General features: G+C 39.9%; 2 protein-coding genes across 8 annotated transcripts in view; both read right to left on the bottom strand.

Moving 5' to 3' along the window:
- nek12 (NIMA-related kinase 12) overlaps positions 1-3,523 on the bottom strand; it is a 167,787-nt gene extending 164,264 nt beyond the window's left edge. For 2 of the 4 annotated variants that reach the window (XR_011342938.1, XM_069893198.1), the window contains exon 1: positions 778-3,520. Coding sequence is in view for 3 of the 4 variants with exons in the window: in XM_069893198.1 (XP_069749299.1) it covers positions 778-1,885 (1,108 nt within the window). In the remaining variant the exon portion in view is untranslated. Of the gene's footprint in view, positions 1-665 lie in introns of all 4 variants that reach the window. The other 2 variants (XM_069893200.1, XM_069893199.1) reach the window with 2 other exon arrangements.
- Positions 3,524-7,381: 3,858 nt separating this feature from the next.
- LOC138740483 (bone morphogenetic protein 15-like) overlaps positions 7,382-14,667 on the bottom strand; it is a 141,560-nt gene continuing 134,274 nt past the window's right edge. For 2 of the 4 annotated variants that reach the window (XM_069893203.1, XM_069893202.1), the window contains exons 3-4: positions 10,517-10,786; positions 7,382-9,756 (exon numbers count right to left, since the gene is read on the bottom strand). In XM_069893203.1, coding sequence (XP_069749304.1) covers positions 8,885-9,756; positions 10,517-10,712 — 1,068 coding nt within the window. In that variant the 5' untranslated portion in view covers positions 10,713-10,786 and the 3' untranslated portion in view covers positions 7,382-8,884. The other 2 variants (XM_069893201.1, XR_011342947.1) reach the window with 2 other exon arrangements.

Consider the following 14,667-nt stretch of genomic DNA (forward strand, 5'->3'; position numbering starts at 1 on the left):
TGCTCTCCCTTTACACTGTGAGTTTCCTCCCACCTTCCAAATACATGTGCACTGGTAGGTTAATTTGCCACTATAAATTGCACCTAATGTGAGTGGTAGAGTCTGCAGGATTCCGATAGGAATGTGGAAAGAAATAAAATGAAATTAATGTAAATGGAGCACTGATAGACGGCACGGATTCAATCAGCCAAAGGGCCCATTTTCATGCTTTTATCAAAGAAAATCTAGGGACAGCAATTATTTAATCACAAATTCACTGTTTTTATAAAGCAATGTAAAATGCTTAGGTACAATTGTGACTGTGATTCAATATTGGGGTGGCACGGTTAGCGTTGTGGCTAGCACAATGCTCTTATAACATCAGTGACCTGGGTTCGACTCCAGTACTGTCTGCAGAGAGTTTGTTTGTTCTCTCCATGCCTGCATAGGTTTCCTCCAAATGCTCCGGCTTCCTCACACCTGTCAAAAGGTAAGGAGGATGTAGGTCAATTGGGTGTAATTGGGCAGCATGGGCTCGCGGGCCGAAAGGGCCTTTTACTGTGCTGTATGTCTAAATTTTAAAAAGGCACAAGAGTGAAATATTCAAGTTAAATAGATGAGTCAAGTTAAGCTTAATACCAAGAAATATAATCAATTGACTTTAAGTACATACTAAGGTACAATACCTTCTTTAGCATTTTGATGACCATATGATATAAAGACCTGGTGACAACTCTGGAAGTACAGTCACACTGGGAACTAAAGCAACACTGAAAATCTTTCTACACATCAAACTACCTTCTGTAACTTCAGAGGTTTCAGCACACGAAGCTGGTACTGGGACTTCATCCTCTGCATGCTCCTCCACAGAGGACAAACTATCCTGATCAAAGTCGTCAGAGTAATTATCTTCCTCAACATGGGCTCCAATACTCTCACACATGTCTGAGGCCATTGTCTCTGCATTTTCCTCATTTTGACAACATGGTGCACACATGCCTTCTTCACAAGGATCTAAAGATTGGCAGAGGTGATCAGTGATCTCATTACCATCCTTCACAGAATTATATCTTGTAAGCTGAGATTCATGATCCTTAATGAACAACTTGAGGTGTTCCTGGACATAAGACATTTTGAGGATAGCGCAGGCACTAGGTCTTTCTTCTGGACACTTGCAGAGAAGATTTTTGATCAAGTCCTGCAGATTTTCAGAGTAGTTCTTGGGAACACAGGCATACTCTCCCTTAACAATTTTATAAAACAAGCTTAATAGGTTCTTTGCATGAAAGGCAGGCTTCAAAGCACAGAGTTCAAACAAAAGGCAACCAAGTGCCCAGATGTCAGACTTAGAGCTATAGGGAATGTCTTGACAGAGTTCAGGGCTTAAATAGCATGGTGTACCAACACATGTATTTGCCATATCCAAAGTGTGGGTCATTACTTTTGAAATTCCAAAATCACCCAGCTTAACTGTGCCCTTCTTTGTAAGAAAAATATTGGATGTTTTAATATCTCGATGGAGAATCTTCAAGGAATGGATGTATTGAATAGCCATAACTAACTGAACAAACCATTGCATGATGTCCTTCTCAGCAAAGAAACCCTTCTCCTTTTTAGACAGGATCAAGTCATGCAAAGTACCTCCATCACAGTAATCTTGAACAATGAAGAAGTACGCTTCTTGTGGGTCAATGAAGTATTCATGACAAGTGACAACATGAGGGTGCTTGAGTCTAATCAAAATAGTTGCTTCCTGCATTACAGCTTCCTTGTTTCTAGTCTTGAGTGATGAATCGATCTTTATTCTTTTGACAGCAAACAGTTTTTTGGTTTCCAGGTTATTCATTAAGTAGACTTCTGCACTTGAACCTCCTCCTATTGTCATGACTTGCTTGTATTTCTCCATATTATTCAGTTCATTTGCTTTTGAGAGCTCTGGAGCTTGCACTTCACACGTTAAAAACAAATAAAAAAAGGTAATTTATGTTCAATTTCTTAACCAGATTGAAGGAACAAATTAAATCATTTTGGTTAACAATTACTCTGCAGCTTTGCAACTACGTACACGTAAAATCAAACTGAGTATGCTTATTTTTCACAGCTACAATAAAATAAAGTACTTTGATCGACATTGTACTTGGATAACAAAAATTATTTCAGCCCTACACCAATTGTCCTACTTGGCAATAAGGCATAACTTGTGATCCGATAAATCTACGGAGTTCATGTTTATTAAAAGGTTGTAAAGGTCAATACTTTTTGATTTGTCCCTTGATATATTGGGGTATGGGTTTCAACCTTTATGTCTTTTAACATTAGAATTCTATTCTCCAACATTTACATGACTAAAAAAAAACCCATCAAAATTTTCAGACACAGTAGAAGAGACAGTTTTCCAGTTATGGATTATAGAAGAAAGGGTTGGAGATGATCAAGAGGAGTGATGTGTAGTTTAAAACTTTGAACCAGGCCATTCAGAGAGGAGTTGTGAACTTCTGTGCTCAAAGAATTGTAGAAATTCGAAGCCCCCTTCTGCATATGACAAATGTTATTACCAGGTCAATTATTGTGATTGACAGATTTCATTAAAGAACAAGGTATAAATATTTTACGTATCAAGAGTTGCAACATAGAACAGCTATTATCTGAATGACACAGAGGATCGAAGGAATAGCTGCCCTTCTGCTCCAATGTTTATGTTACACCGCTCACTTCAATGCAAGATTATTCACATTTCAGAAGCAAATAAAAATTCACTGCAGCAAAATGCTCATGACATCACCAACCAGCAAGAGGGATAAAGTTGTTAAATCAGAAATAATGGTGATAAGAAAAGCAGTCTGAAAATGCACATGGCAATGAAGAAAAATATTCACTTTCTTCAATGGGGAAAGGGGTCAATAATCAGCTTCAACCTGTGCCAGCGCTCAGGAAAGGATATCAGTATTCTGTTTCAGCTTGTGGAAATAATCAAAAGGCTCTTGATGTCCTGCTGGTCTTTGGGTGGGCAATTTCTTGCTTCAGGCTGTGATTTGAGATGCAGGTGCTACTGGCATTTGTTATTAACATCACCCAAGTTATGCAGAACTGATGGCAGCCTGAGGTTAATGACTTTTTCCAAATTAGGCAGAGATGGGTTGGAGGAGGTAGGGAGAAAGATGCTTTATAGCATTTTAATAATTGGTCCCAGGCTATATTTCAGGAAGTTTGGAACCCCAGCCTCACAGGGCAGTCACGGGAAAGGGAAGGGCATCAACGTGCTCTTCCAGTTAATGAGGTTGGACGAGACGACGGCGGAGAAGCAGCTGAATTGGTGCAATGGCTTCAATGGTATCGAGTTGGGAACAGGAGGCGTTCCCTTCCCTTCTGCCGAGGCCCCGCTGTCCGGACTCCCTCCCGGGCGGAGTCAACGCCCTGGACCCCCGGCGCTCTCTCAGTTTACCCGCACCTCGGTTCACATCGGCCGCCGGCCCAGCCGCGCCTCCCTCCCTTCCTTGGCCGCGGTCGCTTCCCACCTTCGCCACAGCGTCTCGTCTCCGGGATAGTGACGTCTTACTTGTGGGCGGTACCCCGAAGCCGGCAGCCAATCGTGGGCAGCGCAGCAGCCGCCGCCCCCGCCCTGATCCAATAGGGATCAGCAGGTGAGTGGTATCGAGTTGTCAAAGTGCAACCTGCCCAGTCCTCGAGTTAGGAATACAGATGCGATTGTTTCAATTCACTTCCCCCCCCCCCCCCCCCATGATGACAATAACCGAAGAAATAGAAATGCGAGTAAACTATCCAACTATCAAGCGTGCTCTGCCATTCAATGGCTGATCTGATGATAGGTTTAACACCAGCAACCTTCCCTCTATCCTTTAATTCCCTTGTATGTAAAAATCTTTCCATCCTGGTCTTAAATATATTTATTGAGGTCACTTCCACTGCTTCAATGGGCAGAAAATTCCACACATTCATCACTGTACGAAAAGCAGTTCTTCCTCATCTCTGTCCCAATACCTTGAATCTTGAGGCTCATCTCCACTGAGCTTCCCCATATCCCATAATTCCCTTATGTAAAAATCTATCCAACCTGGTCTTAAAAACATTTACTGAGATTCCCCTGCTTCAATGGGCAGCAAATTCCAGATTCATCACCCTCTGAAAAGCAGTTCTTCCTCATCTCCATCCTAAATCTACTACCATGAATCTTTTTTTTTTAATTTTTTATTTTTCACACCATAAATCACATTAGCCATGATGCACACTTTTTCTTTTTCACACATATACAGTGACTTTTTCTCCCCCCCCCCTCCTCCCAAGCCACCCCCCCCCCCCCACCCTCCCTCCCATCCATTTTAGGTATACAATCTAGGTTACATTAAACCAGTCAGACAATGTTGTCATTCAACAAAAATACACCAGAAATTCTACTGAGTCCATTCTTTTCTTTCCTTCTTCCATCAACTTAGGTAATGATTGTCCCCGGTAGGTTTTCGCTATTGTATTTAATGTAAGGCTCCCATATTTGTTCGAATATTTCAATATTATTTCTTAAACTATGTAATTTTTTCTAATGGAATACATTTATTCATTTCTATATACCATTGTTGTATTTTCAGATTATCTTCCAATTTCCAGGTTGACATAATCTTGAGGCGATGTCCTATAGTTCTGGTCTCCCCTACCAATATAAACAGTTTGCTTACCTCTCTGATCTATGTCTTTCATAATTTTATGTTTCTACAAGATCCCCACTCATTCTTCTAAATTCCAGCAAGTAGTCTCAAATGACTCATTCTCTCTTCACAGGCTAACCCCTTCATCCCTGGAATCAGGGACATTAACCTGGTGAGCCTCATCTAGCATGCTTTCAAAGCCAGTACATCCTTCCTCAAATAAGGAGACTAGAACTGCACACAGTACTCCAGACACAGCCTTACCCGTACCTTCTACAGTTATAGCATAACCTCCTTGCTCTTAAATTCAGTCCCTCTAACAAGGAAGACCAACATTCCATTTTCCTGCTACACATGCAAATCAAGCTTTTGCAATTCATGCACAAGCACTCCCAAATCCTTCTGCACAGCAGCATGCTGCAATCATTTGCCATTTAAATAACATTCTGATCTTCCATTTTTCCTTCCAAAATGGATAACCTCACATTTGCCAACATTGTATTCTGTCTGCCAGACCCTCACTTAACCTATCTACATTTCTCTGCAGACTATTCTCTGCACAATTTGCTTTTCCACTCAACTTAGTAACATCAGTAAACTTGTACAAGCTATCTGGAAGAGGGGACAGAGTGTAGTGTATGTATATCATGAACACCAACTACTGCAGCTCCCTACTCACCAGCAATTGCCATCCAGAAAAGTACCTCTATATCCCAATTCTTTCTTTTGGTTAACCAATCCTCTATCCATGCTAACAGATCACCCCCCCCCCCCCCCCCCCACTCCATACATCCTTATTTTCTGTTTGTGTTTTGTGGCACCTGATCAAATGTCATCAGGAAATCCAGTTAAATAACATCCACCTTCACCCCTCTACCTACAAAGCTCATTATATCCTCAAAGAACTCCAGTAAATTTGTCAACCAGGATCTGCCTTTGATGGAATCAATGCTGCATCTCCCTGATGGATCCATTGCACTCCAGATGCCTCACTATTTCTTCTTTAATGATAGCTTCAAGCATTTTTCCCCCCCAACTACAGACATTAAATTAACTGGACTATAGTTCCCTGCCTTTTGCTTATTATCACTTACTTTGGATTAGTGCAACAATGGAAGATTCAAGAGCCCGACAGCCATTGGAAAGTCATTGAATTGCTGGTATTCCGGCTTCTGTACCTTGTACCCAAACTTAGGAGTAAGAGACTAACCAGGATGATGGGCATTCCTTATGACATTAACTGCCTTCTTGAGGTGGCAGCACCACACACACATCTTCCATGGTTGGGAGGTCAGGGCCTGTAATAGACTTGGCCACGTTTGCTATCTTCTACACTATTGGGCATTCAAATAAACAAACCAGGCCAATATATTTTTCATTGCACCTGTGACTGTTTGCTGAAGTATTCAACAAAAATGCCAAATCTCAAACTTCTTAGAAAGTAGAGGGAATGCTGTACCTGCTTCAGTTGCCACAATGTGCTGGCTCCAGGAAAACTGAAATGTGGTCCCCTTGCAACTTGAACTTAGTTATCCACTCCACCTTCATCTTATCAATTCAGAAATGCAATTACTTGGCCTCCCCTTAACAAAATCAACCATAATCTTGTCCATCTTGGTGATATTGAAACTATTGATCTGGCACCACTCAGATTCAATGTCCATCATACATTAATTAATTCATTTTTCCAGGTATTCAGCCAGGAACAGTCATCAGCAAATGTATAGATTGCTTAAGAGCTAAACTTGGTTACAGTCATGAGCATACAGGAAATTTAGCAGGGGACTAAGCATGTACCCTTGGGGTACCTGTGTCAATGGTCAGCAATGCTGCCAGTCCTTACTGATTGGGAAGATAATAGAAGTCATTTCCTCAAAAATTCTACTTAAATGGGTGGGAAGGTAACCAATTTGGAAGCCATTTTTAAAATGTTTGCAACCAAGGTACTAAACGCATTACTGTCATTTTGCAATCCGTCAAGCATGATTTTGCCAAACAATAAGAAGGTGGAGTGCTATAATTCTACAATTTTGGCAACTTCCAAATTTGCATCCAATGGCCCCCAGCAGCTTTACTAAATATTTAGAAAGTAACAATTCTGAGGAATGCTAAATTTGTATTATTTGGGTTCAAGCCCACTCAATTACAAAAATCCAAACTGGTGAATCACCCACATGTTCAAGTGGATGCCAAATATGTCAAGGGAATTCCATAATTAGCTAATATTTATCCTTCAGCAGAAAAATTCAAATCATCTGGCTAATATGGAAGTTTGCAGAATGACCATTTAATGTTACAGAAGCTCAATTAATTCAAATGAGTGCCATTCCATACTTTGTGCTAAAACCAAGCATTTGGAATGCAGGTTTAAATAGGAGTACCACTTTCCCTTCAAGCAGGTGTCAAATTCGTTGAAGTACCAGTTTGAAAATGACTCGAGGGAGAATCAATCTTTAAAATCTAGTTCAAATTGTGAATTAGCAAGTTAGCCAGCAACATATTCAAATTCCAAAAATCTTCCATGGTGAAGGAATCAATCAACCTAATTTGTGCTAAAGTAGCCTTACAAAATTGTTACATATGCTGTTACAGAGAGATAATAAAAAAAAATCAGTGATGTGTTAAAGCACCACTTTCAGGGATTTCAAAATTAATTTAAATATTGCACAATAACATTTTACAGCAACTGCTGTGGAATTCCAAGTAAGGAATTAATTCAAGTCTTCATGAAGTCAAGCCATTTCTTTATTAAGTATGCAAGTTTGATAATAATAAAGACCAGGATTAGTTTTGTGGAATCTTCAGTGTCAACAGATACAGCACCACATACACAAAAGTATTTAAATCCAAAACAAAGAATCATTTTTGACAGAATACAAGTATATGCACACCCCTAATTTACAAATAAATTCCAAAATAGGAAGGTGAGTCACAAAGTGAACAAAAACAGACTACAGGTCACTGAAGGATTTCTATATCCAAGTTAAAATTTATGGAAATTTGTTATTAAAGTGCATTACAGCGGCCAAATCCATGGGGCCCCATTTAATCTCTATACATTTAGATCTCCAGACTTCTCAGCGTAACAGCCAAATTTATTGGGGCCCATTTAAATCTCTATACATTCATCTCTCTATACTTTTCAGCTGACTATCTACTGCAAATAGATAGACTATTGCATGGAAGTTATTAGGAAGACAAATCACATTCAGAAAGAATTCAGAGCAGTACACAAACTAGAAGCAATGAACACTTTAGATTCTAGATTTATAACCACTTTCAATTCAATCTGCATAGATTTTAAATTACATTAATCCTTGGACTGCAGTAGCCAATATTTTTGTTTCTATTCTTTAAAAGAAAAGGGTTTAAAACCGAAGTGCATTAGATATTAAAAATCATTAAAGTTTGTTCCATTGAGTCAAATTATTCTCGTGTATACTATGCACAAAACTATGGCTCATTCAGTGAGAACACTAGCCACCTCCTCCATGATTTAATTTCTCCCCCTACACTGTGCATTGAAGGGCACACAATGTGAAGACCACGTGCAAATTTTTATTTTTAATTTTTTTTTAAATTGTGGACATCATCCTAGTGACCAACTCTTGTGAAACACCAGCTGTTGATGAAATAATACAAATTAAAAAGGTTACTGCAAATCAGGCTAAAGAATTCTGTTGTGTCATCCCAATTCTGGCATTAAAACTTGAAACTATTTACATTCAGGTTGATGGATTCTTATTTGACTAGATCAAAAATAGCAGACTTGACAATATAAAAGATTGAGTCTGCCTGGAGTTAACAAACTTTCAATTGGAAGTCCTCAGCAATATTTTTATAAAGTGCAATTATAAATATGATACTACAAAATTGTTAAATTCATTGCATCAAGTTTTAATCAAATTTCATTTTCATTTATTTTGCAGAATATTCTTCACACTTGGGACTTTTCCCTCCCTCAATCACAATAGTGGGCAGGATCACATTTTAAAAACAGTTTAATTCAAGCCAATAATGTGTTAATGCTGTAGGGTACAATTGCATTGCGGGCAAGTTGCTTGTAATTGGCAGTAGGATGAACAGATTACATCCAGGAGTCAGTCATGGAATGACTTTCCTTGACTAGATGCAATAAAGATTGTACAGTGAACATTGTGATAACCAACACGTGACCAGTTGGAGGGCACTAATACTTCCCCCACCCCCCAAAAAAAACTTGCTTATGGTGCAAATTGGCAATTCCACTATTTGCAAGTACAAGAAACTGCAATCATGTCCTCATATTCCTTGTACACAACGTGATCATTTTGCTCCTTCAGAAGAACGCTAATTGGGCTGTATTTTGAGGGAACACAAGATGGACGGGGAACATTTTCATCAACTATTTCATTTATAAAATTTTGTACTATTGCATGGTTTGGAGAGTGATACCCATAGTGGAGAATTCTAGGACATTCACCCCTGCAAAATTTGGGATTATACTTGTGAGGAGCCACAATCCAGTGATCCCATCCCAATTGCTCAAAGCTTACCCAGAATGAATGGAGTTTGCAGATGTTCCTCGGAGAATTTCTTTTTTGGAGGATGCTAGGAACATCTGAGCCCATGGTATTTAATTGCCGAGGTTTCCGGGACAATGCATGGGATCTGAATGGCTTCTCTAGAACTTGTTCCATCTGTTTCTCTCTTCTTTGATGGGTAGTCTCATCAGTATCATTTAAATACAACAACAGTGAAGGTACTTTGAGATGAACAGCAATCTCCCTTTTGTCCAGAGTTCCTTGACCAACATTTTCTAGTTCATCACACTTGTAACCAATGTTCAGATCAACTTTCTTCACAGAATTCTCAGATGGTAAATGGACACAAGGAGTTATATCAGCTTCTGCCCATTGGTCATGCACCTTCAATACCAATTTGATGGTCATTTCAATGGAAGTGGTATTCTGTAGGAAGTTTATGTCAACATAATTTGCAAGGAGGCATTTGATCTCACAAGAAAGTTTGACGGGATTTGGAAGAGGACTGTACATATAAACAGCAACAACTTCGATCAAATGTTCCAGCTCAGGAATATGTTGCAGATCGTATTCAACGTGATGGACGTGCCAGTGACCTACAAAATAAAAGACCAACATTTAATTGGAACGTGCTCCTATAATTCACAAACAAACTCGCGTGGATGGCTGCATAATGTCAAACTTTCTTGACAGATGTTAAAACATGAACAGGGAGCTATTTACAAAGTTACCCCCAAAAAAGCCTTCATTTTCAAACTGCATTCTTATACTGTTAGTCCGTGGTTTCTCTTTTTCCTTTTAGCAATTTGTATGGATGTCATAACGATCGTCTCTATTAAAATGTAGTCTCCTACTTCCATTCATCCATGATATCCACTATCGATCAATTCGTCGAACGGTAAATTCTCTAACAAAGTCCTGATTGTTTGTTGTGCGCTGACCAAGTTTCCCCATTAAAAAGCTCCAGCTGTGCACTTGGCAAGTGGTTAAGTGACTGCAGCAAACACCGGAAAGGTGCAGAAGAAGGATTCTTCCAAAAACAAACGCACTATCGTTTTGGGAGACAGGCAAGTGTCTCATGATTCTTTCCCAGATCTATGCTGGCGCATGAAAACACAGTTCACAAACTTGCATTATTGGGAAAGAATTGTGCAACAATCGAAGGGCGGTCCCTCAGAACAAAAACTTTGCAAGTTTGAGCGAGTTTAGTACAACATTGTTACTAGACCAGGTGCCAATGGTGCAAGGCCAACTATTACAGACCAGTATTCACTACACTAGCAAGCGTGATCTGTTATTTTTTCCCCTTAATTGTTTAATGAATCCTTCAAATAGAAATCAAAGTTTCTACTTTACCTGTGCTGGCGAGCATAACACTCGAGCTGGGTTTCACCAGGCGAATGGTGTTAGTCTTGGTGGTTCGGTTAGCTTTGGGTTTCCCATTCTGATCTGCAGACCGTTTGTAGAGGCGAACCATGTATTCCATATGCTGATCTACTTCCTCTTTTCCAGAAAGCAGTAGAGGACGGGGGCCGACCTTCCTTGCCAACATCCCGATCAAGGGACCCAAGTCCCTCCCGTTCCTTGCATCTGGTTCTTCACTCACCCCGCTGCTTCCATGCAATGCTAAAAGATCCAGCAGGCAGATCAAAATGTAGAGAGCGTTGCGACTCCAATTCATAACCCCGCACATGTTAGCTACAAAAGGTATTACTGTCCAGGTAGTTGCAGACCAGGTAAGACCATAGCTCTCGTGCACTGATAAACTCAAAAGCGTTCCTCTGAAATGAGGTATAAAACAGCTTGAGTAAATTATCTCCTAATTAAGGAGACCCTCATGTGATGTCATCGAATCAATCAATGGTTCGTGACGTACAACCTAACGCACTGTTGGAGCAGATTGGTTACATTAATCTTTAATGTTACATTCGGAGAAATTTAAATTCCACATTAATTTTTTTATGCTTCAATGTGCCTAAACTTCGGAAAGTACTAGATTAAGATCTAACTAGATTCTTATTTATCTCAAAAGTGGTTTTCACTAGGGTCCGATGTCCCATATATTTACTAACGCTACAATTATAATACACCTTTCCCTGATTGGATAAAGTGCACAAGAGTTTGTGCGTTAATCGACAAACTGGAACAGAGTGTGGGTGGAGAAGACTTTGTAGTGTTTAATTTGGGAGCAAATTCTATATTTTCTTTTAATGGCTCTGTCATGTATTTCCAAGAAGCGAGTAATGAACAGTGATTTTGTTTTCTGAAGAAAAAAAATCTGAAGGCGGTTATTGTAGGATGATCTTGAACATCTAGGAATGGATTTAAGGATATGTGAGACTGTGCCCTTTTATGTAGTAGATAATCAGGAGAAAATGGAAGCAAACATCCATGAGCATGTGCTTTTACCCATCCATTCTGCTATTGTTAAGAAGTTCAGTTTCTCCCATATTTCTCACTTTCCTGAGGCGCTGTCGAATGTGTTGTATTTCTGTGGTCATACAAAATCTCTTATTTAAACCTAAAGAAAGAATATTAATAAACTGCATAAATGCAGGGTACCATTATGAAAGATCTGTTCTTTGATCATTACCTGTGATGTGAGACATGGAAGAAAGCCTCTACTTCCTCAGGAGTTTGCGGAGGAGCTAGCAGAGTTGTTCAAGTGAACCGGTACGGACTTGAAGGGCCGACATGGCCTGTTTCTGTGCTGTTAACAGTTATATGGTTATATACCACTTTTCCCCTTCCTGGATTATGGGAATTGTGACTCGACCTCATTAACCATTGTCATTTCAGTTGACATCAATAGACAGAAGAAATCTTACAGCTTCCTGATATATGTTATAGTACTTCATAGTTTCAGTTTCTCTCATATTTTAGCAAATTTAAAAGTATTAATAAAAAGATATTTCAAAATAAAATCATAGAATGCATGCTAAAATAGTGGCATGAAGAGCTATTGAGATATTTAGAAATTTTAACTATGTAAGTAATTTGAATTCAATTTAAATTCGGACATATAGGACAATAACAGGCCATTTCGGCCCATGAGTTCATGCTACCCAATTTAGACCCACTTAACAGACACCCCTGGTACGTTTCAAACTTCTGTAACCCCACTCTTTATTTAAGGCCTGATATGCGTTCTCCCTGTGTCCATTCCAAAAATGCTGATGTATCAGTGTATCATCAACTGAACTTTTCTTCTAGGTTTTATCCATATTTATTGATTAGACCCAATGTCTTTCTTTTAAAAATATTTTTATTCATATTTAAACAAAAGGAAAAAAACCCAAATATGAACAAAAATCAAAAGACCAGAGCAGATTGGTAATGGTATATCAAAGCATAACATCAAAAAAAGCCCCAACCCAAAGAAGAAAAAACAGGAAATAAAGAAAAGATGAAATTATAAATTCTTTTCAAGAAAGTTTATAAAAGTTTTTTTAATTAAAGAAAGGTTTACAATTCTCTCTCTTTCTCTTCTCCTTCTGTAATAATTTTATCAATGCTTATAATATTTGGAGTTGAACAACAGTTACCATATAACCCTATAACCATTTCTTTCTTTGGCTTGGCTTCGCGGACGAAGATTTATGGAGGGGGTAAATGTCCACGTCAGCTGCAGGCTCATTTGTGGCTGACAAGTCCGATGCGGGACAGGCAGGCACGGTTGCAGCAGTTGCAGGGGAAAATTGGTTGGTTGGGGTTGGGTGTTGGGTTTTTCCTCCTTTGCCTTTTGTCAGTGAGGTGGGCTCTGCGGTCTTCTTCAAAGGAGGTTGCTGCCCGCCAAACTGTGAGGCGCCAAGATGCAGGGTTTGAGGCGATATCAGCCCACTGGCGGTGGTCAATGTGGCAGGCACCAAGAGATTTCTTTAGGCAGTCCTTGTACCTTTTCTTTGGTGCACCTCTGTCACGGTGGCCAGTGGAGAGCTCGCCATATAACTCGATCTTGGGAAGGCGATGGTCCTCCATTCTGGAGACGTGACCCACCCAGCGCAGCTGGATCTTCAGCAGCGTGGAAGGCCATGTCGGCCTTTCGAGTCCGCACCGGTCCACTAAAACAACTCCACTAGCTCAAACCCCTGCAAAACAGGCGTCATGGGCTGGAGAGCTGGCTCTGAATGGGCAACTAAAGCGGCATCGTATTATCAAAATTTTTAAAAAGAAAATCCTAAACGAAAAAATTGATAGCCAGACATGCCATTTGATTAAATGGACAATACTCCATCTACACACACACAATGGTTAAATGACATCATGTCTTACCTAAGTCTAGAAAAAAATAGATATGCTATTAAAGATTCAAATATTAACTTCCATAAGACATAGCACCCATTTATGGACTATTATCATAAACTCAAGAATTAGGGTGTTTTGATGCTCTGGTGCTGAGCTGAATGGTTCCAGGTTGGTGTCACTTAATTCCCATTTTTTTTAACCTTGTTTAGTGGTTGGAGTTTTGAGTTATAAGGTTTTTTTTCTTATTTTGTTTAGGATTTCTTTTCTTTGGAATTTGATAATAGACCCACTGTCCAATGGGAAAATATATCATGCTTTTAAATTGATAAAGAACATCAATTACTGTACTATAAAGATTTGGAAGTCATGATTTAAAGATTTGTTTTCTACGCAATAGCTGTTCTGTTTATATTCTTTGGCTTGGCTTCGCGGACGAAGATTTATGGAGGGGGTAAAAAGTCCACGTCAGCTGCAGGCTCGTTTGTGGCTGACAAGTCCGATGCGGGACAGGCAGACACGATTGCAGCGGTTCCAGGGGAAAATTGGTTGGTTGGGGTTGGGTGTTGGGTTTTTCCTCCTTTGCCTTTTGTCAGTGAGGTGGGCTCTGCGGTCTTCTTCAAAGGAGGTTGCTGCCCGCCAAACTGTGAGGTGCCAAGATGCACGGTTTGAGGCGTTATCAGCCCACTGACGGTGGTCAATGTGGCAGGCACCAAGAGATTTCTTTAGGCAGTCCTTGTACCTTTTCTTTGGTGCACCTCTGTCACGGTGGCCAGTGGAGAGCTCGCCATATAACATGATCTTGGGAAGGCGATGGTCCTCCATTCTGGAGACGTGACCCATCCAGCGCAGCTGGATCTTCAGCAGCGTGGACTCGATGCTGTCGACCTCTGCTATCTCGAGTACTTCGACGTTAGGGATGTAAGCGCTCCAATGGATGTTGAGGATGGAGCGGAGACAACGCTGGTGGAAGCGTTCTAGGAGCCGTAGGTGGTGCCGGTAGAGGACCCATGATTCGGAGCCGAACAGGAGTGTGGGTATGACAACGGCTCTATATACGCTTATCTTTGTGAGGTTTTTCAGTTGGTTGTTTTTCCAGACTCTTTTGTGTAGTCTTCCAAAGGCGCTATTTGCCTTGGCGAGTCTGTTGTCTATCTCATTTTTTATTTTTTATTTTTATTGTATTTTTATTTTTATTGTATTACAGTAGAAAAATATAAGTTGTAATATTTTGTCCAAATATTTATTTGACTTTTTCCTTTTTC

Source organism: Narcine bancroftii, chromosome 8 (genome assembly GCF_036971445.1).
Source record: "Narcine bancroftii isolate sNarBan1 chromosome 8, sNarBan1.hap1, whole genome shotgun sequence".
NCBI classification, from domain to species: domain Eukaryota; kingdom Metazoa; phylum Chordata; class Chondrichthyes; order Torpediniformes; family Narcinidae; genus Narcine; species Narcine bancroftii.